General features: G+C 45.0%; 1 protein-coding gene across 1 annotated transcript in view; it reads left to right on the top strand.

The window, feature by feature from the left end:
• Positions 1-2,448: 2,448 nt before the first annotated feature.
• CDHR5 (cadherin related family member 5) overlaps positions 2,449-24,680 on the top strand; it is a 209,022-nt gene continuing 186,790 nt past the window's right edge. The window contains exons 1-2 of the mRNA XM_063944193.1: positions 2,449-2,710; positions 8,341-8,504. Coding sequence (XP_063800263.1) covers positions 2,449-2,710; positions 8,341-8,504 — 426 coding nt within the window. The remainder of the gene's footprint in view (positions 2,711-8,340; positions 8,505-24,680) is intronic.

Here is a 24,680-nt window from a genome sequence, read left to right on the forward strand (position 1 = left end):
TCAGAGGTTCTCAAACGCGGTCCGCAAGGCAGCCCAACGGTCAAGGTTTAAGTTTATATATGTTTGGTCACAGGTGTCTTAATTAGCACCTCAGTGAATTTGACTTAACCATCTGTGCTGATCCATGGATATACCTAAAACCTGGACCGTTGGGGTACCTTGAGTTTAAAGAACAACATACTGTAGGTAGCCAGGACTATGGGGGGTATCCAATTACACGCAGTATTTATATCGCTGGGGCTATCCTATTAGCCCCAATGTGGCATGCTCCTCTCCCCAATGCCAGCATTTATCGGGGATTAGGCACCCAAAGCATAATCTGCGATAAGCGGGCTGCTGAAGCCACAATAACATATAGGATCAGGGATTTATCCCCAATCCCATGTGCTTTCATTCGATCATGGGTCAAATTTCGACCATTTAAAATGTCCTCTAATTGAATACCGTGATATGATTATTGGTTATTAATTGCAATATCCAGCCGTTTTTATTGGCTGAAACGGCATCGGGGCTAATTGGATACCACCTTGTGTTTGTTAACTTGATTGCAACAATGTTGCAGCTTTCTGTGAAACAGTTAACCCTAAAGCAGGGTACTCACTAAACAGGGGCGGGTCCAGAAAAAAAATTACAGGGGGGGCACCATCAGTGGTCGAGCTATAGAGGATGGGTGGTGTTAGACGTAAAGTTGACGTGACCAAGTAGGAGTGGGCGTGAGTACAGAATTGATATAGCAAAATCTATTAAAATGAAATGTAACATTTATTACACAATTTATATGTTAGCTCTATTAAATGGCATAACACAGTGAATAAAAGACAATGGGGTATATTCAATTGAAGTCGGATCCATTCCGACGTTCATTTGTCGGAATGGATCCGACTTGGGATATTCAATGTCATCTCATTTTGACTTTTAAAAAAGTCGAATTGAGTTGCAGGAGCTAGACGGGGGAGAGCCGCAGGCAGACTGGGGAGAGCAGCGCTACAGCAGTGGCTATATAGCCGCTGCTGTAGCGCTGCTCTCCCCAGTCTGCCCGTGGCTCTCCCCGTCTTGCCCCCATCTCTGCCTCACGTCCCTCTGCTCCCCGTACCCGCATCACAGCTGCCGCTCACGGCAGCGTCCACCTGGCTCCAGCAAGCTGAGTGGACGCTGCTGTGACATCCTCCAGTGCTGCTCACCCAGTCTGCCCGCGGTGCCCCATCTCCAGTGCTGCTCTCCCCTGGTCTCCAGCACTGCCTGCCGGGGGGTCTGGCTGCCCGCGGCTCCCCTGTCTCCGTCGCTGCTCTCCCCCCATCTCCAGCACTGCCCACTGGGAGGTCTGGCTGCCCGCGGTTCTCCCGTCTCCGGCGCTGCTCTCCCCCCGTCTCTAGCACTGCCCGCCGGGGGTGTCTGGCCTCTCCTCCACTAAAATGCCTAATCTCAGTCTGACATTTTTTTTATGTCGGACTGAGATGGTCGGAAATGGGGCCAAATCCTGTCGAATTTGGCCCCGTTTCCCTCAAAAGTATGTGAATCGGCAGCTATACAGCCGATTCACGTACAATTCGACAAGTCGAATTCCCCGACTTGTCAAATAAAAACTGCTGGGATTGAATAGGTCGAATCACGATTCGACCTTAAAAAGTCGAAAACTGCCGTCTTTTCGACAGACGGCAGCTTTCGACCCTAATTGAATATACCCCAATAGGTCTATATGAAAGTCAATGAAGTGGATCATACCATGTGTAATAATTTAACATTTTCTTTTTATTGATTTTGCTACAGTATATCAATTCTGTATTCACATCAGCTCGCTCACCTAGTATTTTGGTTCACTATTGGTTAACGCCCAATATGTCACTACTTTTATATACCAGCTGGGCTCCTCAGCTCACCCCCTCCCCAGCAGCTGCCAGCTTCCGTCTATAGCCTTGCTGTCTCAGTGCAGCTTGCAGGGCCAAGAAAACGGCGTCTCGCAACACAGTCCTTGGCCTCGCCAATCCCAGAAAAAGCACACACACCACTTTCCCGAATGCTGTCCGCCACCACCACAGACCGCAAGGCATTCACATATATGCGCAGCGACCATGGGCAGGAAGCGAAGGAGTAACAATTCCAAACCAATGTGTCTTCACAAAAAGATCAAGAAATTAATGGCCAAAAAGAGGGGAGCTTTCAAAAAGTATAAATCGGAAGGGAAGGGGGAGTCATTCAAGTTCTATAAGGATTGTAACAAAATACGCAAAAAATAAATCAGAGCTTCTAAAATAGAAACGGAAAAGTTAATAGCAAAGGAAAGTAAATCAAATCTCAAAAAGTTTTTTAAATACATTTAATAGCAGAAGATTAAAGAAGGAGAGCATATGCCCCTTAAAAGTCTAGTTGGGAGTCCTAATCAAAGATGACAATGGTATAGCAGAAACATAAAAAAAGTGTTTCTCATCTATATTCACAAGAGAAGACCAGATGGTGAGATTAACGCATAACCTCAGCAATGATAATGTCCAACTGCTAAATGCTCATTTAAATGAGGGAGTAGTCTGTGACCGATTAAAAAATGAAATTAACAAAACACCTGGTCTCGACGGAATTCACCAAAGGTTTCTTATGGAGCTACACTCTGAACTAGAAAGACCCCTGTATTTGATTTTCAATGACTCACTTACAACAGGCATGGTTTCCAAAGACTGGCGCACAGCGGAAGTAGTACTGATACTTAAAAAGGGAAGTAAATCTGAATGGGTAATTATAGACCAGTTAGTCTAACATCTTTAGTGAGGAGAGTACTGGAAGGTATTTTAAGGGATAGTATACAGGAATTCCTTGCACCAATAAGGTTAGTTAGTGCAAACCTAGAGCAGGGTAAAGAGGTCGATGTAATCCTTCAAAAGTAGACTCAAGACTTTCCTGTTTACTCAAGCATTTCCATAGTATCTCTTTTAGTATCTTCATGCTTCTGTATTTTATGAAAAATGTACTTCATTATTTTTCTGTACTATATTATGCTGTGTATCTGTTAAGCGCCTTGAGTCCTATTGGAGAAAGAGCGCTATATAAATAAAATTATTATTATTATTATTATTATTATTAATCTTTTTAGACTTTGCTAAAGCTTTGTTGCTAATAACTCCCTGTGCATTGTACATGTATATACGGTCTTGTTGCTAATATCATCCTGTGCATTGTAGTACTGTATATATATATATATTGATTGTGTTAAGATTATAGTCCTACCTGTGCATTGTTGCACTCATATGCATTTGGTTCTTTCTCTCTGTCCGCGTGTAGTGCAGCAGTATCTAGATATGGTTCAGTGAATGTCTCACCATACTGCAACCTACTCTTGCCCAGCCTCCAATAGCTGCCTTGTCTATACATAAAAACTGGGGGCATCTTAGTATGGGGTGGAACTAATCTGCACTGGAAAGGCGGCTGCTATAGGTGAAGTCTTTGGCTGCAGGAGGCTAAAAGACTGCTGGGCAAGGGTAACTGCGTGAGCGTCACCAAGAACCATCAGATATCCCATAGCACACTGTAGTCTGCATAACAGTCTGAACTTGGACCACTATTGTTCAACATTTTCATAAATGATCTAGAAGTAGGTCTAGAGAGCATGGTGTCAATTTTTACAAACGATACCAAACTGTGTAAGGTTATAAATTCTGAGTGGGATGCTGAGTCTCTTCAGAATGACTTATTCAAACTGAAAGCATAGGCAGGCATCAAAATGGAAAATGAAGTTCAATATACATAAATGTAAGGTAATGCACATTGGTAAGCAAGAACATATATAGTACCTACACACTAAATGGGGAAAAACTAGGGGATTCGGTTTTGGAAAAAGATTTAGGCGTTAACATAGATAACAATCTTAGCAGTTGTACCCAAAGCAAGAATGCAGCAAATAAGCATGCATAATGCGGGGAATTAATGCAAGGGATGAGAGTGTTATACTCCCATTAAATAAATCACTTGTGAGGCCACATCTTGAATACTGTGCACAATTATGGGCACCATACTATAAAAAGGATATCCTGGAACTAGAAAAGGTTCAGAGATGGGCAATCAAATTGATTAAGGGGTTGGACGGAGATGCTAGAATACGAGGAAAGGCTTGCTAGGCTGGGAATGTTTACACTGGAAAAAAGGAGGTTAAGAGGGGACATGATTAACATTTACAAATATATAAGGGGTCAATACACAGAGCTAGCAGGGAATTTGTTTTTGGTAAGATCAACACAAAGGCCACGCGGAAATACGCTTAGGTTAGAGGAGAGGAGATACCGCACCCAGATACAGAAAGGTTTCTTCACAGTAAGGATAATACGTATTTGGAATTCCCTGCCTGAGAGAGTAGTAATGGTGGACTCGATCATTACTTTTAAGAATGGGCTAGATAAATTCCTAATTGATAAGGATATACCGGGTTATGGAGGTCATTCCGAGTTGTTCGCTCGCAAGGCGATTTTAGCAGTATTGCACACGCTAAGCCGCCGCCTACTGGGAGTGAATCTTAGCTTCTTAAAATTGCGAACGATGTATTCGCAATATTGCGATTACAAACTTCTTAGCAGTTTCAGAGTAGCTTCAGACTTACTCGGCATCTGCGATCAGTTCAGTGCTTGTCGTTCCTGGGTTGACGTCACAAACACTCCCAGCGTTCGCCCAGACACTCCTCCGTTTCTCCAGCCACTCCCGCGTTTTTTCCGGAAACGGTAGCGTTTTTCCCCACACGCCCATAAAACGGCCTGTTTCCGCCCAGTAACACCCATTTCCTGTCAATCACATTACGATCGCCGGAGCGAAGAAAAAGCCGTGAGTAAAAATACTATCTTCATTGCAAAATTACTTGGCGCAGTCGCAGTGCGGACATTACGCATGCGCACTAAGCGGAAAATCACTGCGATGCGATGAAATTTACCGAGCGAACGACTCGGAATGAGGGCCCATGGTGGGTAAATCATGCACTATAGTAAACAATAAAAATAATAATAGATGAATAGACATAACAGTTAACCATTCACCACAGTAAAAATTAGTTTTAAAATACAGGTTGAGTATCCCATATCCAAATATTCCGAAATACGGAATATTCCGAAATACAGAATTTTTTGAGTGAGATAGTGAAATCTTTGTTTTCTGGTGGCTCAATGTAAACAAACTTTGCTTAATACACAAAGTTATTACAAATATTGTATTAAATGACCTTCAGGCTGTGTGTATAAGGTGTATATAAAACATAAATGAATTGTGTGAATGTACACACACTTTGTTTAATGCACAAAGTTATAAAAAATATTGGCTAAAATTACCTTCAGGCTGTGTGTATAAGGTGTATATGAAACAGAAATGCATTCTGTGCTTAGACTTGGGTCCCATTGCCATGATATCTCATTGTGGTATGTAATTACTCCAAAATTCGGAAAATTCCGATATCCAAAATACTTCTGGTCCCAAACATTTTGGATAAGGGATACTCAACCTATATTACAGTGTAGGAGATCATTAACAAGTTGAACTTGATGGACAAATTGTCTTTTATCAACCTCAGAAACTAAGGGCCTAATTCAGACCTGATCACAGCAGCAAATTTGTTAGCTAATAGGCAAAACCATGGGGGTTATTCCGACCCTTTCGCACGCTGCAGTTTTTCCAGCCGTGCGATCAGGTCTCAACAGCGCATGCATGCGGGCCGCAATATGCAGGTGCATCACTGCCCGCAGCAACGAAAAGAATGAAGAAAGCGTTTGCAGAGGCGAACGCAAGAAGATTGACAGTGAGAGGCCGGCTAGGGGTGTCAACTCACTGTTTTGAAGGAGTGTCCGGACGAACGCAGGTGTGCCCGGCCGTTTCCAGGGAGGAAACCTGGCGTCACCTCCAGGCTGGATTGTCTCAGCGGCTGAGTAAGTCCTGAGCTGTGCAGAGACTGCACAAACTTTTGTTTGTGCAGCTCTCTGCACAAGCGATCGCTCCCCTGCGATTACCTGGTCGCAGCAGCGCAAAAATCCGCCTGCGTGCGACCAGGTCGGTATGAGGGCCAATGTGCACTGCATGGGGGGTAGATATAACATGTACAGAGAGAGTTAGATTTGAGTGGGGTGTGTTCAAACTGAAATCTAAATTGCAGTGTAAAAATAAAGCAGCCAGTATTTACCCTGCACAGAAACAATATAACCCACCCAAATCTAACTCATTCTGCACATGTTACATCTGCACCCCCTTCAGTGCACATAGTTTTGCCCATTAGCTAACAAATTTGCTGCTGCAATCAGATCTGAATGACCCCCTATGTTACTACTATGTTACTATGACCGCAGGACCGGTTCTGCATATGAGTAGGACTCGAACATCGAGCAAATGCAGTAAAGAACACATCAGCGATCCTTACTGAATTAGCCCCATAGTGCATACACACTGTTCAATCAAACAACTGAACAATGGGGGTAATTCCGAGTTGATCGCAGCAGGAACTTTGTTAGCAGTTGGGCAAAACCATGTGCACTGCAGGTGGGGCAGATATAACATGTGCAGAGAGCGTTACAGTAGATTTGGGTGGGTTATTTTGTTTCTGTGCAGGGCAAATACTGGCTGCTTTATTTTTACACTGCAAATTAGATTGCAGATTGAACACACCCCACCCAAATCTAACTCTCTCTGCACATGTTATATCTGCCTCCCCTGCAGTGCACATGGTTCCTGCTGCGATCAACTCGGAATTACCCCCAATATATCTTGCGCTGTTTGGTCATTTGGTCATTTACGATATATCAGGTATATAACAGTAGGTAGTGCTTGCGTACACATTAGACGATTTGCTGAAAATCATTGACAATATCATCAGATTGACCTGTATGTACGGCAGATGGGACAATGTGATGAACGACACATGGTAGCGTACGATAATACGTACACAGTCACACTGGACGATGTGGATGACTTATCGTTTTGATTCGGCTCAAAAAGATAAATCATTAAAAAAATGTGTGCTCAGCTGTAGAGTGTACCCAGCTTCAATGCTACAGAGAGTTTGATGTGATGATGTGATGAGTTTATAAATTATTCTTAGCTGTTGATTACCTTGGAGTACTGAGTGGATCCATGTGCATTATATTATCTATATTTGGGTGCCTAGATTTGTGCAGTAAAATGCAAGGAGCAGCTAAGTACAACATTTTCTTGTCGGCTTAGAATATTGGGCCTGATGTAGCCTGATCACTAGGCTGTGTTTTCGTACAGCTTGCGATCAGGTCTAAACTGCGCATGCATATGCACCACAATGCGCGGGCGGGAGCATCGCACAGGTACAAAGCGGATTGCTGCTCAGTGATGGGTTTGTGCAAAGAATCCATTCGCACGGGCGTTCGCAAGGAGATTGACAGAAAGAAGCCATTTGTGGGTGACAACTGACCATTTTCTGTGAGTGGTTGGAAAAACGCAAGCGTGTCGATGCGTTTACAGGGAGGGTTCCTGACGTCAATTCTGGTCCCGAACAGGCTGAAGTGATCACAGTGGCTGAGTTAGTCCTGGGCTACTCAGAGACTGCATAAAGTCTGTTTGTACAGCTCTGCTACACATGCGTTCGCACACTTGCAAAGCAAAAATACACTCCCCTATGGGCGGCAACTATGCAAACGCAGGACTGCAAAAAAAAACCCTAGCAAGTGAACAGGTCTGAATTAGGGCTATTGTGTTTTATAGTAGCCAATGCTTTAGCACTAGTATAGATGAGATCTTGCAACAGGATGCGGTTAGCTAACTGGGGTCCCAGCAGTCAGCATACCGATGCCGGGGTCCCGAACGCCAGAAATGCCGGCACACAGAATGCCAACCAACAGCCTATATTACCACTTGTGGGTGTCCATGACACCCATAGAGTGAGAATAGAACCTGTGGTGAGTGCAGTGAGCCACCGAGCCCACTGCCCGCAAGAGGCTTAGTTGCGCTCACCCTGCCAGCATTCTGCTGCCGTGATCCCAGGGTTGGAATGCTGACCGCCGGGATCCTAGCAGCAGGTAACGGAGCCCTAACCACTTGCAACAGAGATTAACTACTTTCTGCAACCAAAAGATAGAAATACTGTAAACGAGATGTATATTTAATTTATCAACTATTATAGATGTTAAATAAACTAGATGTACTCTATATTTAACTTAACAACTCTTTTATTTATGCCTGTTTGGTGGCAATGTTAGATTCTAGCTATTGTCTTCTAGAAGGTGCTAGATAAATGAAAAATAGAATCTGATTGGTTGCTATGATCAACATCTCTACTGTTCTTCTAAAAAATTTAACTTTAGTAAATATACCCCTAGGTCTGTTTACAGAAATAAAACGTTTGAAACCTATTTTTTTCTATAGCTTGTACAGCAAGAGAACAATTTATAAGCGTGGAAGAAAATAATCCCATCGGTTACAAGGTGACAGAATTAATTGTTGCACCAGACCATACTGTGGACGTGGAATCAGACTATTTTGCAGTTGATGGATTTGATTTGATATTAACTGTATCTGTGGACTATGAGGTAAGTCCAATTGTATAGCATTTTTCTGACTAACTATGGTCAGCTCTATAATTATGTGACAAATTCAGGCCTACCTGATCTGTCCAATTTTGCTTTTAAAATGTGTGTTTGTACAGGAAATATTTGTGCTAAACAATATTTTATTTATTCATTTTGGATGCCCAATACATTCTAACATGTAATAAAGTCTGAATTTGGCGACCATACGGGATGCAGGCCGAACTAGGACGTATTTTTAAAGGGGCGATCACGTACAATGCTAAACCATGCCTTGTACATGATTGTCCCTTTAAAAAAAAGTCTGAGTTCAGCCGGCATCCCGTATGGCCACTGAACTCAGACTTCGTTACTTCCCTCACTGTATTTATATATTATAAACAACATGTTGGTTGCCTAGCTGGACCATGGTATAAGAAACTATTTGCGATTGGATGGATCCTCACATCAGCAATTCTTTTCTTTGGTTTTGCTGCCTGTGCAAGAGATCATGACTAGTCATATGCTGACTTATATTACATGCCGGAACACAGAGCCGACCCTAACCAAAAAGATGCCCTAGGCAAGATTTTGGCTGGTGCCCCCTGGCATCACCACTAGTTCCGCATCTGACCCTGCACCTCTTTCCCAGAACCATCACCCCTCACTCATAGCAGTCCTCATTTTGTGCTCCTACCCCCTATATTTTAAAAGGAACAGTGCGCACATTTGGTACACAGCCCAAAAAGGGGTGTGTTCTTGCTGGGAAGGGGCATGGCCACACATTAGTACCCTCAATTCAAATTATGCCACACAGTAGTGCAACTTTATTCACATTTTATTATGCGATAGTGTCCCTTATTCACGTTACATCACACAGTAGTACCATTTTACCTTATATACGTTACTCCTCACAGTAGTACCCCTTATTCACATTACATCACACTGAATTGATCCTTATTCACATTACACCACATCATATTGCTCTTTATTCACATTAGACCACACAGTAGTGCCCTTTCTATACGTTACGCCACACAGTAGAGCACCTTATACACATAATGCCACACATTAGTAATGCAGTTATACACATAATATCACACAGTAATGCTCCTTACACATATGACACACATTATAAATGCATTTATACACATGACAAACATAATGTCTCTTACACATAAGCTGAACACTATTGCACAACCAACCTAACTGCACACGTCACTCACATGGCCACTAACACTGTGACCTCTGCCTCTGCTTGGATACAGATTTGTCCTCATACATCTTGCCTCAATACGCGATGCAGCAGGAGATGCCTGGCATGAGTCAGCTGGCAGCTCTGCTAACATCGGCAGAGCTGTAACTAGACTTTTTGCTGCCCTGTGCAAGAGAGAGAAGTGGTGCCCCTCCCTTCCCCCCTATTTTTTTTTTCAATAGGGACATAAGGCGCATATCTCATGAGGAAGGGACATGACAAGATTAATTCCAGAGAAAGCCCATGCTATGATGCCCCTTCCCACATTATATATATACTGTATATATACATATATATATATATATATATATGTATATATATATATATATATATATACATACAGTATGTATATATATATATATATATATATATATATAAAAAATTTATTTTCACGGAAGACCCAGAGTGCTGCTGTCTGATCTCTACAGTGTTCTACACTATATATATATATATATTAGAGATGAGCGGGTTCGGTTTCTCTGAATCCGAACCCGCCAGAACTTCATGTTTTTTTTCACGGGTCCGAGCGACTCGGATCTTCCCGCCTTGCTCGGTTAACCCGAGCGCGCCCGAACGTCATCATGACGCTGTCGGATTCTCGCGAGGCTCGGATTCTATCGCGAGACTCGGATTCTATATAAGGAGCCGCGCGTCGCCGCCATTTTCACACGTGCATTGAGATTGATAGGGAGAGGACGTGGCTGGCGTCCTCTCCGTTTAGAATAGATTAGAGAGACACTTGATTTACTAATTTTGGGGAGCATTAGGAGTACTCAGTACAGTGCAGAGTTTTGCTGATAGTGACCACCAGTTTTATTTATAATCCGTTCTCTGCCTGAAAAAAGCGATACACAGCACACAGTGACTCAGTCACATACCATATCTGTGTGCACTGCTCAGGCTCAGGCCAGTGTGCTGCATCATCTATTATCTATATATAATATTATATATATCTGTCTGACTGCTCAGCTCACACAGCTTATAATTGTGGGGGAGACTGGGGAGCACTACTGCAGTGCCAGTTATAGGTTATAGCAGGAGCCAGGAGTACATAATATATTATATAGTGAGTGACCACCAGACACACAGTGCAGTTTATTTAATATATCCGTTCTCTGCCTGAAAAAAGCGATACACACAGTGACTCAGTCAGTCACATACCATATCTGTGTGCACTGCTCAGGCTCAGGCCAGTGTGCTGCATCATCTATATAATATATATTATATATCTGTCTGACTGCTCAGCTCACACAGCTTATAATTGTGGGGGAGACTGGGGAGCACTACTGCAGTGCCAGTTATAGGTTATAGCAGGAGCCAGGAGTACATAATATTATATTAAAACAGTGCACACTTTTGCTGCAGGAGTGCCACTGCCAGTGTGACTAGTGACCAGTGACCTGACCACCAGTATATATAATATTAGTAGTATACTATCTCTTTATCAACCAGTCTATATTAGCAGCAGACACAGTACAGTGCGGTAGTTCACGGCTGTGGCTACCTCTGTGTCGGCACTCGGCAGCCCGTCCATAATTGTATATACCACCTAACCGTGGTTTTTTTTTCTTTCTTTATACATACATACTAGTTACGAGTATACTATCTCTTTATCAACCAGTCTATATATTAGCAGCAGACACAGTACAGTGCGGTAGTTCACGGCTGTGGCTACCTCTGTGTCGGCACTCGGCAGCCCGTCCATAATTGTATATACCACCTAACCGTGGTTTTTTTTTCTTTCTTTATACATACATACTAGTTACGAGTATACTATCTCTTTATCAACCAGTCTATATATTAGCAGCAGACACAGTACAGTGCGGTAGTTCACGGCTGTGGCTACCTCTGTGTCGGCACTCGGCAGCCCGTCCATAATTGTATATACCACCTAACCGTGGTTTTTTTTTCTTTCTTTATACATACATACTAGTTACGAGTATACTATCTCTTTATCAACCAGTCTATATATTAGCAGCAGACACAGTACAGTGCGGTAGTTCACAGCTGTGGCTACCTCTGTGTCGGCACTCGGCAGCCCGTCCATAATTGTATATACCACCTAACCGTGGTTTTTTTTTCTTTCTTTATACATACATACTAGTTACGAGTATACTATCTCTTTATCAACCAGTCTATATATTAGCAGCAGACACAGTACAGTGCGGTAGTTCACGGCTGTGGCTACCTCTGTGTCGGCACTCGGCAGCCCGTCCATAATTGTATATACCACCTAACCGTGGTTTTTTTTTCTTTCTTTATACATACATACTAGTTACGAGTATACTATCTCTTTATCAACCAGTCTATATATTAGCAGCAGACACAGTACAGTGCGGTAGTTCACGGCTGTGGCTACCTCTGTGTCGGCACTCGGCAGCCCGTCCATAATTGTATATACCACCTAACCGTGGTTTTTTTTTCTTTCTTTATACATACATACTAGTTACGAGTATACTATCTCTTTATCAACCAGTCTATATATTAGCAGCAGACACAGTACAGTGCGGTAGTTCACGGCTGTGGCTACCTCTGTGTCGGCACTCGGCAGCCCGTCCATAATTGTATATACCACCTAACCGTGGTTTTTTTTTCTTTCTTTATACATACATACTAGTTACGAGTATACTATCTCTTTATCAACCAGTCTATATATTAGCAGCAGACACAGTACAGTGCGGTAGTTCACGGCTGTGGCTACCTCTGTGTCGGCACTCGGCAGCCCGTCCATAATTGTATATACCACCTAACCGTGGTTTTTTTTTCTTTCTTTATACATACATACTAGTTACGAGTATACTATCTCTTTATCAACCAGTCTATATATTAGCAGCAGACACAGTACAGTGCGGTAGTTCACGGCTGTGGCTACCTCTGTGTCGGCACTCGGCAGCCCGTCCATAATTGTATATACCACCTAACCGTGGTTTTTTTTTCTTTCTTTATACATACATACTAGTTACGAGTATACTATCTCTTTATCAACCAGTCTATATATTAGCAGCAGACACAGTACAGTGCGGTAGTTCACGGCTGTGGCTACCTCTGTGTCGGCACTCGGCAGCCCGTCCATAATTGTATATACCACCTAACCGTGGTTTTTCTTTCTTTCTTTATACATACATACTAGTTACGAGTATACTATCTCTTTATCAACCAGTCTATATATTAGCAGCAGACACAGTACAGTGCGGTAGTTCACGGCTGTGGCTACCTCTGTGTCGGCACTCGGCAGCCCGTCCATAATTGTATATACCACCTAACCGTGGTTTTTTTTTCTTTCTTTATACATACATACTAGTTACGAGTATACTATCTCTTTATCAACCAGTCTATATATTAGCAGCAGACACAGTACAGTGCGGTAGTTCACGGCTGTGGCTACCTCTGTGTCGGCACTCGGCAGCCCGTCCATAATTGTATATACCACCTAACCGTGGTTTTTTTTTCTTTCTTTATACATACATACTAGTTACGAGTATACTATCTCTTTATCAACCAGTCTATATATTAGCAGCAGACACAGTACAGTGCGGTAGTTCACGGCTGTGGCTACCTCTGTGTCGGCACTCGGCAGCCCGTCCATAATTGTATATACCACCTAACCGTGGTTTTTTTTTCTTTCTTTATACATGCATACTAGTTACGAGTATACTATCTCTTTATCAACCAGTCTATATATTAGCAGCAGACACAGTACAGTGCGGTAGTTCACGGCTGTGGCTACCTCTGTGTCGGCACTCGGCAGCCCGTCCATAATTGTATACTAGTATCCAATCCATCCATCTCCATTGTTTACCTGAGGTGCCTTTTAGTTGTGCCTATTAAAATATGGAGAACAAAAATGTTGAGGTTCCAAAATTAGGGAAAGATCAAGATCCACTTCCACCTCGTGCTGAAGCTGCTGCCACTAGTCATGGCCGAGACGATGAAATGCCAGCAACGTCGTCTGCCAAGGCCGATGCCCAATGGCATAGTACAGAGCATGTCAAAACCAAAACACCAAATATCAGTAAAAAAAAGGACTCCAAAACCTAAAATAAAATTGTCGGAGGAGAAGCGTAAACTTGCCAATATGCCATTTACCACACGGAGTGGCAAGGAACGGCTGAGGCCCTGGCCTATGTTCATGGCTAGTGGTTCAGCTTCACATGAGGATGGAAGCACTCAGCCTCTCGCTAGAAAACTGAAAAGACTCAAGCTGGCAAAAGCACCGCAAAGAACTGTGCGTTCTTTGAAATCCCAAATCCACAAGGAGAGTCCAATTGTGTCGGTTGCGATGCCTGACCTTCCCAACACTGGACGTGAAGAGCATGCGCCTTCCACCATTTGCACGCCCCCTGCAAGTGCTGGAAGGAGCACCCGCAGTCCAGTTCCTGATAGTCAGATTGAAGATGTCAGTGTTGAAGTACACCAGGATGAGGAGGATATGGGTGTTGCTGGCGCTGGGGAGGAAATTGACCAGGAGGATTCTGATGGTGAGGTGGTTTGTTTAAGTCAGGCACCCGGGGAGACACCTGTTGTCCGTGGGAGGAATATGGCCGTTGACATGCCAGGTGAAAATACCAAAAAAATCAGCTCTTCGGTGTGGAGGTATTTCACCAGAAATGCGGACAACAGGTGTCAAGCCGTGTGTTCCCTTTGTCAAGCTGTAATAAGTAGGGGTAAGGACGTTAACCACCTCGGAACATCCTCCCTTATACGTCACCTGCAGCGCATTCATAATAAGTCAGTGACAAGTTCAAAAACTTTGGGTGACAGCGGAAGCAGTCCACTGACCAGTAAATCCCTTCCTCTTGTAACCAAGCTCACGCAAACCACCCCACCAACTCCCTCAGTGTCAATTTCCTCCTTCCCCAGGAATGCCAATAGTCCTGCAGGCCATGTCACTGGCAATTCTGACGAGTCCTCTCCTGCCTGGGATTCCTCCGATGCATCCTTGCGTGTAACGCCTACTGCTGCTGGCGCTGCTGTTGTTGCCGCTGGGAGTCGATGGTCATCCCAGAGGGGAAGTCGTAAGCCCACTTGTACTACTTCCAGTAAGCAATTGACTGTTCAACAGTCCTTTGCGAGGAAGATGAAATATCACAGCAGTCATCCTACTGCAAAGCGGATAACTGAGTCCTTGACAACTATGTTGGTGTTAGACGTGCGTCCGGTATCCGCCGTTAGTTCACAGGGAACTAGACAATTTATTGAGGCAGTGTGCCCCCGTTACCAAATACCATCTAGGTTCCACTTCTCTAGGCAGGCGATACCGAGAATGTACACGGACGTCAGAAAAAGACTCACCAGTGTCCTAAAAAATGCAGTTGTACCCAATGTCCACTTAACCACGGACATGTGGACAAGTGGAGCAGGGCAGGGTCAGGACTATATGACTGTGACAGCCCACTGGGTAGATGTATGGACTCCCGCCGCAAGAACAGCAGCGGCGGCACCAGTAGCAGCATCTCGCAAACGCCAACTCTTTCCTAGGCAGGCTACGCTTTGTATCACCGCTTTCCAGAAAACGCACACAGCTGAAAACCTCTTACGGCAACTGAGGAAGATCATCGCGGAATGGCTTACCCCAATTGGACTCTCCTGTGGATTTGTGGCATCGGACAACGCCAGCAATATTGTGTGTGCATTAAATATGGGCAAATTCCAGCACGTCCCATGTTTTGCACATACCTTGAATTTGGTGGTGCAGAATTTTTTAAAAAACGACAGGAGCGTGCAAGAGATGCTGTCGGTGGCCAGAAAAATTGCGGGACACTTTCGGCGTACAGGCACCACGTACAGAAGACTGGAGCACCACCAAAAACTACTGAACCTGCCCTGCCATCATCTGAAGCAAGAAGTGGTAACGAGGTGGAATTCAACCCTCTATATGCTTCAGAGGTTGGAGGAGCAGCAAAAGGCCATTCAAGCCTATACAATTGAGCACGATATAGTAGGTGGAATGCACCTGTCTCAAGTGCAGTGGAGAATGATTTCAACGTTGTGCAAGGTTCTGATGCCCTTTGAACTTGCCACACGTGAAGTCAGTTCAGACACTGCCAGCCTGAGTCAGGTCATTCCCCTCATCAGGCTTTTGCAGAAGAAGCTGGAGGCATTGAAGAAGGAGCTAAAAGGGAGCGATTCCGCTAGGCATGTGGGACTTGTGGATGCAGCCCTTAATTCGCTTAACAAGGATTCACGGGTGGTCAATCTGTTGAAATCAGAGCACTACATTTTGGCCACCGTGCTCGATCCTAGATTTAAAGCCTACCTTGGATCTCTCTTTCCGGCAGACACAGGTCTGCTGGGGTTGAAAGACCTGCTGGTGACAAAATTGTCAAGTCAAGCGGAACGCGACCTGTCAACATCTCCTCCTTCACATTCTCCCGCAACTGGGGGTGCGAGGAAAAGGCTCAGAATTCCGAGCCCACCCGCTGGCGGTGATGCAGGGAAGTCTGGAGCGACTGCTGATGCTGACATCTGGTCCGGACTGAAGGACCTGACAACGATTACGGACATGTCGTCTACTGTCACTGCATATGATTCTCTCAACATTGATAGAATGGTGGAGGATTATATGAGTGACCGCATCCAAGTAGGCACGTCACACAGTCCGTACTTATACTGGCAGGAAAAAGAGGCAATTTGGAGGCCCTTGCACAAACTGGCTTTATTCTACCTAAGTTGCCCTCCCACAAGTGTGTACTCCGAAAGAGTGTTTAGTGCCGCCGCTCACCTTGTCAGCAATCGGCGTACGAGGTTACATCCAGAAAATGTGGAGAAGATGATGTTCATTAAAATGAATTATAATCAATTCCTCCGCGGAGACATTGACCAGCAGCAATTGCCTCCACAAAGTACACAGGGAGCTGAGATGGTGGATTCCAGTGGGGACGAATTGATAATCTGTGAGGAGGGGGATGTACACGGTGATATATCGGAGGGTGAAGATGAGGTGGACATCTTGCCTCTGTAGAGCCAGTTTGTGCAAGGAGAGATTAATTGCTTCTTTTTTGGGGGGGGTCCAAACCAACCCGTCATATCAGTCACAGTCGTGTGGCAGACCCTGTCACTGAAATGATGGGTTGGTTAAAGTGTGCATGTCCTGTTTTGTTTATACAACATAAGGGTGGGTGGGAGGGCCCAAGGACAATTCCATCTTGCACCTCTTTTTTCTTTTCTTTTTCTTTGCATCATGTGCTGATTGGGGAGGGTTTTTTGGAAGGGACATCCTGCGTGACACTGCAGTGCCACTCCTAGATGGGCCCGGTGTTTGTGTCGGCCACTAGGGTCGCTAATCTTACTCACACAGTCAGCTACCTCATTGCGCCTCTTTTTTTCTTTGCGTCATGTGCTGTTTGGGGAGGGTTTTTTGGAAGGGACATCCTGCGTGACACTGCAGTGCCACTCCTAGATGGGCCCGGTGTTTGTGTCGGCCACTAGGGTCGCTAATCTTACTCACACAGCTACCTCATTGCGCCTCTTTTTTTCTTTGCGTCATGTGCTGTTTGGGGAGGGTTTTTTGGAAGGGACATCCTGCGTGACACTGCAGTGCCACTCCTAGATGGGCCCGGTGTTTGTGTCGGCCACTAGGGTCGCTAATCTTACTCACACAGCTACCTCATTGCGCCTCTTTTTTTCTTTGCGTCATGTGCTGTTTGGGGAGGGTTTTTTGGAAGGGACATCCTGCGTGACACTGCAGTGCCACTCCTAAATGGGCCCGGTGTTTGTGTCGGCCACTAGGGTCGCTTATCTTACTCACACAGCGACCTCGGTGCAAATTTTAGGACTAAAAATAATATTGTGAGGTGTGAGGTATTCAGAATAGACTGAAAATGAGTGTAAATTATGGTTTTTGAGGTTAATAATACTTTGGGATCAAAATGACCCCCAAATTCTATGATTTAAGCTGTTTTTTAGTGTTTTTTGAAAAAAACACCCGAATCCAAAACACACCCGAATCCGACAAAAAAAATTCGGTGAGGTTTTGCCAAAACGAGTTCGAACCCAAAACACGGCCGCGGAACCGAACCCAAAACCAAAACACAAAACCCGAAAAATTTCAGGCGCTCATCTCTAATATATATACAGTGCCTTGCTAAAGTATTCGACCCCCTTGGCTTTTTACTAGTGATGTGCACCGGAATTTTTTTTAGTTTTGTGTTTTGGTTTTGGATTCGGTTCCGCAGCCGTGTTTTGGATTCGGACGCGTTTTGGCAAAACCTCCCTGAATTTTTTTTGTCGGATTCGGCTGTGTTTTGGTTTCGGGTGTTTTTTACAAAAAACCCTCAAAAACAGCTTAAAGCATAGAATTTGGGGGTAATTTTGATCCCATAGTATTATTAACATCAATAACCATAATTTGCACTCATTTCCAGTCTATTCTGAACACCTCACACCTCACAATATTATTTTTAGTCCTAAAATTTGCACCAAGGTCGCTGGATGACTAAGCTAAGCGACTCAAGTGACCGACACAAACACCTGGCCCATCTAGGAGTGGCACTGCAGTGTCAGACAGGATGGCCGATTTAAAAAATAGTCCTCAAACAGCACATGATGCAAAGAAAAAAAGAGGTGCACCAAGGTCGCTGGATGGCTAAGCTAAGCGACCCAAGTGGCCGACACAAACACCTGGCCCATCTAGGAGTGGCACTGCAGTGTCAGACAGGATGGCCGATTTAAAAAATAGTCCCCAAACAGCACATGATGGAAAGAAAAAAAGAGGTGCACCAAGGTCGCTGGATGGCTAAGCTAAGCGACCCAAGTGGCTGACACAAACACCTGGCCCATTTAGGAGTAGCACTGCAGTGTCAGACAGGATGGCAGATTTAAAAAATAGTCCCCAAACAGCACATGATGCAAAGAAAAAAAGAGGTGCACCAAGGTCGCTGGATGGCTAAGCTAAGCGACCCAAGTGGCCGACACAAACACCTGGCCCATCTAGGAGTGGCACTGTAGTGTCAGACAGGATGGCACTTCAAAAAATAGTCCCCAAACAGCACATGATGCAAAGATAAATGAAAGAAAAAAGAGGTGCAAGATGGAATTGTCCTTGGGCCCTCCCACCCACCCTTATGTTGTATAAACAGGACATGCACACTTTAACAAACCCATCATTTCAGCAACAGGATCTGCCACTGACTGAAATGACTGTGACTGAAATGACTGGTTGGTTTGGGCCCCCACCAAAAAAGAAGCAATCAATCTCTCCTTGCACAAACTGGCTCTACAGAGGCAAGATGTCCACCTCCTCCTCATCCTCTGATTCCTCACCCCTTTCACTGTGTACATCCCCCTCCTCACAGATTATTAATTCGTCCCCACTGGAATCCACCATCTCAGGTCCCTGTGTACTTTCTGGAGGCAATTGCTGGTGAATGTCTCGACAGAGGAATTGATTATAATTCATTTTGATGAACATCATCTTCTCCACATTTTCTGGAAGTAACCTTGCACGCCGATTGCTGACAAGGTGAGCGGCTGCACTAAACACTTTTTCGGAGTACACACTGGAGGGGAGGCAACTTAGGTAAAATAAAGCCAGTTTGTGCAAGGGCCTCCAAATTGCCTCTTTTTTTCTGCCAGTATACGTACAGACTGTCTGACGTGCCTACTTGGATGCTGTCACTCATATAATCCTCCACCATTCTTTCAATGGTGACAGAATCATATCCAGTGACAGTAGAAGACATGTCAGTAATCGTTGGCAGGTCCTTCAGTCCAGACCAGATGTCAGCACTCGCTCCAGACTGCCCTGCATCACCGCCAGCGGGTGGGCTCTGAATTCTTAGCCTTTTCCTCGCAGCCCCAGTTGCGGGAGAATGTGAAGGAGAAACTGTTGACGTGTCACGTTCCGCTTGACTTGACAAGTGTCTCACCAGCAGGTCATTGCACCTCTGCAGACTTGTGTCTGCCGGAAAGAGAGATACAACATAGGCTTTAAACCTAGGATCGAGCACGGTGGCCAAAGTGTAGTGCTCTGATTTCAACAGATTGACCACCCGTGAATCCTGGTTAAGCGAATTAAGGGCTCCATCCACAAGTCCCACATGCCTAGCGGAATCGCTCTGTTTTAGCTCCTCCTTCAATCTCTCCAGCTTCTTCTGCAAAAGCCTGATGAGGGGAATGACCTGACTCAGGCTGGCAGTGTCTGAACTGACTTCACGTGTGGCAAGTTCGAAGGGTTGCAGAACCTTGCACAACGTTGAAATCATTCTCCACTGCGCTTGAGTCAGGTGCATTCCCCCTCCTTTGCCTATATCGTAGGTAGCTGTATAGGCTTGAATGGCCTTTTGCTGCTCCTCCATCCTCTGAAGCATATAGAGGGTTGAATTCCACCTCGTTACCACCTCTTGCTTCAGATGATGGCGGGGCAGGTTCAGGAGTGTTTGCTGCTGCTCCAGTCTTCGGCACGCGGTGGCTGAATGCCGAAAGTGGGCCGCAATTCTTCGGGCCACCGATAGCATCTCTTGCACGCCCCTGTCATTTTTCAAATAATTCTGCACCACCAAATTCAATGTATGTGCAAAACATGGGACATGCTGGAATTTGCCCACATGTAATGCACGCACAATATTGGTGGCATTGTCCGATGTCACAAATCCCCAGGAGAGTCCAATTGGGGTAAGCCAATCTGCGATGATGTTCCTCAGTTTCCGTAAGAGGTTGTCAGCTGTGTGCCTCTTATGGAAAGCGGTGATACAAAGCGTAGCCTGCCTAGGAACGAGTTGGCGTTTGCGAGATGCTGCTACTGGTGCCGCCGCTGCTGTTCTTGCTGTGGGAGGCAATACATCTACCCAGTGGGCTGTCACAGTCATATAGTCCTGAGTCTGCCCTGCTCCACTTGTCCACATGTCCGTGATTAAGTGGACATTGGGTACAACTGCATTTTTTAGGACACTGGTGGCTCTTTTTCTGAGGTCTGTGTACATTCCCGGTATCGCCTGCCTAGAGAAGTGGAACCTAGATGGTATTTGGTACCGGGGACGCACTAACTCAATAGATTCTGTAATTCCCTGTGAATTTACGGTGGATACCGGACACACGTTTAACACCACCCAGGCTGCCAAGGCCTGAGTTATCTGCTTTGCAGCAGGATGACTGCTGTGATATTTCATTTTCCTCACAAAGGACTGTTGGACAGTCAATTGCTTACTGGAAGTAGTACAAGTGGTCTTCCGACTTCCCCTCTGGGATGACGATCAACTCCCAGCAGCAACAACAGCAGCGCCAGCAGCAGTAGGCGTTACACTCAAGGATGCATAGGAGGAATCCCAGGCAGGAGAGGACTCGTCAGACTTGACAGTGACATGGCCTGCAGGACTATTGGCTTTCCTGTCTAAGGAGGAAATTGACATTGAGGGAGTTGGTGGTGTGGTTTGCAGGAGCTTGGTTACAAGAGGAAGGGATTTAGTTGTCAGTGGACTGCTTCCGCTGTCACCCAAAGTTTTTGAACTTGTCAATGATTTCTGATGAATGCGCTCCAGGTGACGTATAAGGGAGGATGTTCCTAGGTGGTTATCGTCCTTACCCCTACTTATTACAGCTTGACAAAGGCAACACACGGCTTGACAAATGTTGTCCGCATTTCTGTTAAAATAATTCCACACCGACGAGGTGATTTTTTTTGTAATTTGACCAGGCATGTCAATGGCCATATTCGTCCCATGGACAACAGGTGTCTCCCCGGGTGCCTGACTTAAACAAACCACCTCACCATCAGAATCCTCCTTGTCAATTTCCTCCTCAGCGCTAGCAACACCCATATCCTCATCCTGGTGTACTTCAACAGTGACATCTTCAATTTGACTATGAGGAACTGTACTGCGGGTGCTCCTTCCAGCACTTGCAGAGGGCGTGCAAATGGTGGAAGGCGCCACCTCATCCCGTCCAGTGTTGGGAAGGTCAAGCATCGCAACCGACACAATTGGACTCTCCTTGGGGATTTGTGATTTAGAAGAACGCACAGTTCTTTGCTGTGCTTTTGCCAGCTTAAGTCTTTTCATTTTTCTAGCGAGAGGATGAGTGCTTCCATCCTCATGTGAATCTGAACCACTAGCCATGAACATAGCCCAGGGCCTCAGCCATTCCTTGCCACTCCGTGACGTAAATGGCATATTGGCAAGTTTACGCTTCTACTCAGACGCTTTTCATTTTGATTTTTGGGTCATTTTACTGAACTTTTGTTTTTTTGGATTTTACATGCTCTCTACTATGACATTGGGCATCGGCCTTGGCAGACGACGTTGATTGCATTTCATCGTCTCGGCCATGACTAGTGGCAGCAGCTTCAGCACGAGGTGGAAGTGGATCTTGATCTATCCCTATTTTACCCTCCACATTTTTGTTCTCCATTTTTTAATTTTTTATATGCCAGTAATATATCAATAGCAATGGCCTACTGTACCGTACTGCTATATATTATATACTAGTGGTCAGCAAAATTCTGTACTGCCCTCCTACTATATAATACTGCGCACAACTAAAATGCACCACAGGTATGGATGGATAGTATACTTGACGACACAGAGGTAGGTAGAGCAGTGGCCTACTGTACCGTACTGCTATATATTATATACTGGTGGTCAGCAAAATTCTGCACTGTCCTCCTACTATATATACTGCGCACAACTAAAATGCACCACAAGTATGGATGGATAGTATACTTGACGACACAGAGGTAGGTAGAGCAGTGGACTACTGTACCGTACTGCTATATAATACTGGTGGTCACTGGTCAGCAAAATTCTGCACTGACCTCCTATACTACAATGCAGCACAGATATGGAGCGTTTTTCAGGCAGAGAATGTAGATATTTTCAGCACACTGAGCACAGATATTTGCAAGCACACTGAGCACAGATATTTGCAGCACACTTAGCACAGATATTTGCAGCACACTGAACACAGAAACTGAGAGAACGCTGCACGTCCTCTCCCTATCATCTCCAATGTACGAGTGAAAATGGCGGCGACGCGCGGCACCTTATATAGAATCCAAATCTCGTGAGAATCCGACAGTGGGATGATGACGTTCGGGCGCGCTCGGGTTAACCGAGCAAGGCAGGAAGATCCGAGGCTGCCTCGGAACCGTGTAAAATGGGTGAAGTTCGGGGGGTTCGGATTCCGAGAAACCGAACCCGCTCATCACTACTTTTTACCTATTTTATTACATTACAACCTGTAATTTATTTATTTTTTTAATCTGAATTTTATGTGATGGATCTGCACAAAGGTTGGTGAAGTGAAAATTTATATTAAAAATAATTTTTAGAAAGAAAAATTTGAAAATTGGCATGTGCATCTGTATTTACCCCCTTTGCTATGAAACCCCTCAAAAGTTCTGGTGCAACCAATTACCTTCAGAAGTCACATAATTAGTGAAATGAAGTCCGCCTGTGTGCAATCTAAGTGTCACATGATCTGTCAGTATATAAACACACCTTTTCTGAAGGGCCCCAGAGGCTGCAACACCGCTAAGCAAGAGGCATCACACCATGCAGACCAAGGAGCTCTCCAAACGGCTTGCGGTCGTTAGGTCGACATGCAGTAGGTCAACATACATTGGGTCGACCACTAAAGGTCGACATGCACTAGGTTGACAGGGTGTCTAGGTCGACAGGTTCATTAGGTCGATATGTGCAAGGTCAACAGGTCAAAAGGTCGACATGAGTTTTCCATGATTTTTTAATTTGTTTGACTTTTTTCATACTTTACGACCCACGTGGACTACTAATGGGAACAGTAATCTGTGCCAAGCGCAGTGGTAGTGGAGCGAGGCACCTTGCCTGAAGCATGGCGAGCGAAGCGAGCCATGCGAGGGGACGCGGTGCACTAATTGGGGTTCCCCGTCACTGTACGAAAAAAATGACACCAAAAACAGTCAAAAAACCCATGTCGACCTGTCGACCTTGCACATGTCGAAATAACGACCCTGCAACCTAGACACCCTGTCAACCTTGTGCATGTCGACCTTTAGTGGTTGACCCAATGCATGTCGACATACTGTGTGTCGACCCAACGACCCATACCCCTCCAAACAAGTCAGGGACAAAGAAGTACAAGTCAGGATTGACTTATAAAAAAATATCCAAATCTTTGATGATCCCCCGGAGCACCATCAAATCCATCATCTTCAAATGGAAAGAACATGGTACCACAACAAACCTGCCAACAGAGGGCCATTAATCAGAGAGGCTGCACGGAGACCAAAGGTAACCCTGAAGGAGCTGCAGAGTTCCACAGCAGAGACTGGTGTATCTGCACATGTGACCACAATAAGCCATACACTCCATAGAGCTGGGGTTTATGGAAGAGTGGCCAGAAAAAAGCCATTACTTAGTGTTAAAAATAAGAAGGCACATTTTGAGGCATGTGGACGACTCCCCAAATGTATGGAGGAAGGTGCTCTGGTCAGATGAGACTAAAATTTAACTTTTCGGCCACCAAGGAAAATGCTATGTCTGGCGCAAACCCAACACATCCCATCACCCCAAGAACACCATCCCCACAGTGAAACATGGTGGTGGCAGCATCATGCTGTGGGGATGTTTTTCAGCAGCAGGGACTGGGAAACTCTTTCGAGTCGAGGAAAGATGGATGGTGCTAAATACAGGGATATTCTTGAGCAAAACCTGTTTCAGTCTGCCTGTGATTTGAGACTGGGACGGAGGTTCACCTTCCTGCACGACAGTGACCCGAAGTATACCGCAAAAGCAAAACTCGAATGGTTTAAGGGGAAACATTTAAATGTGTTGGAATGACCTAGTCAAAGCCCAGATCCCAATTCAATTGAGAATCTGCGGTCAGACTTGAAGATTGCTGTTCACAAGTGGAAACCATCCAACATGAAGGAGCTGGAGCAGTTTTGCCTTGAGGAATGGGCAAAAATCCCAGTGGCAAGATGTGGCAAGCTCATAGAGACTTATCCAAAGCGACTTACAGCTGTAATTGCTGTA

Source organism: Pseudophryne corroboree, chromosome 11, assembly GCF_028390025.1.
Source record: "Pseudophryne corroboree isolate aPseCor3 chromosome 11, aPseCor3.hap2, whole genome shotgun sequence".
Lineage (NCBI taxonomy): Eukaryota > Metazoa > Chordata > Amphibia > Anura > Myobatrachidae > Pseudophryne > Pseudophryne corroboree.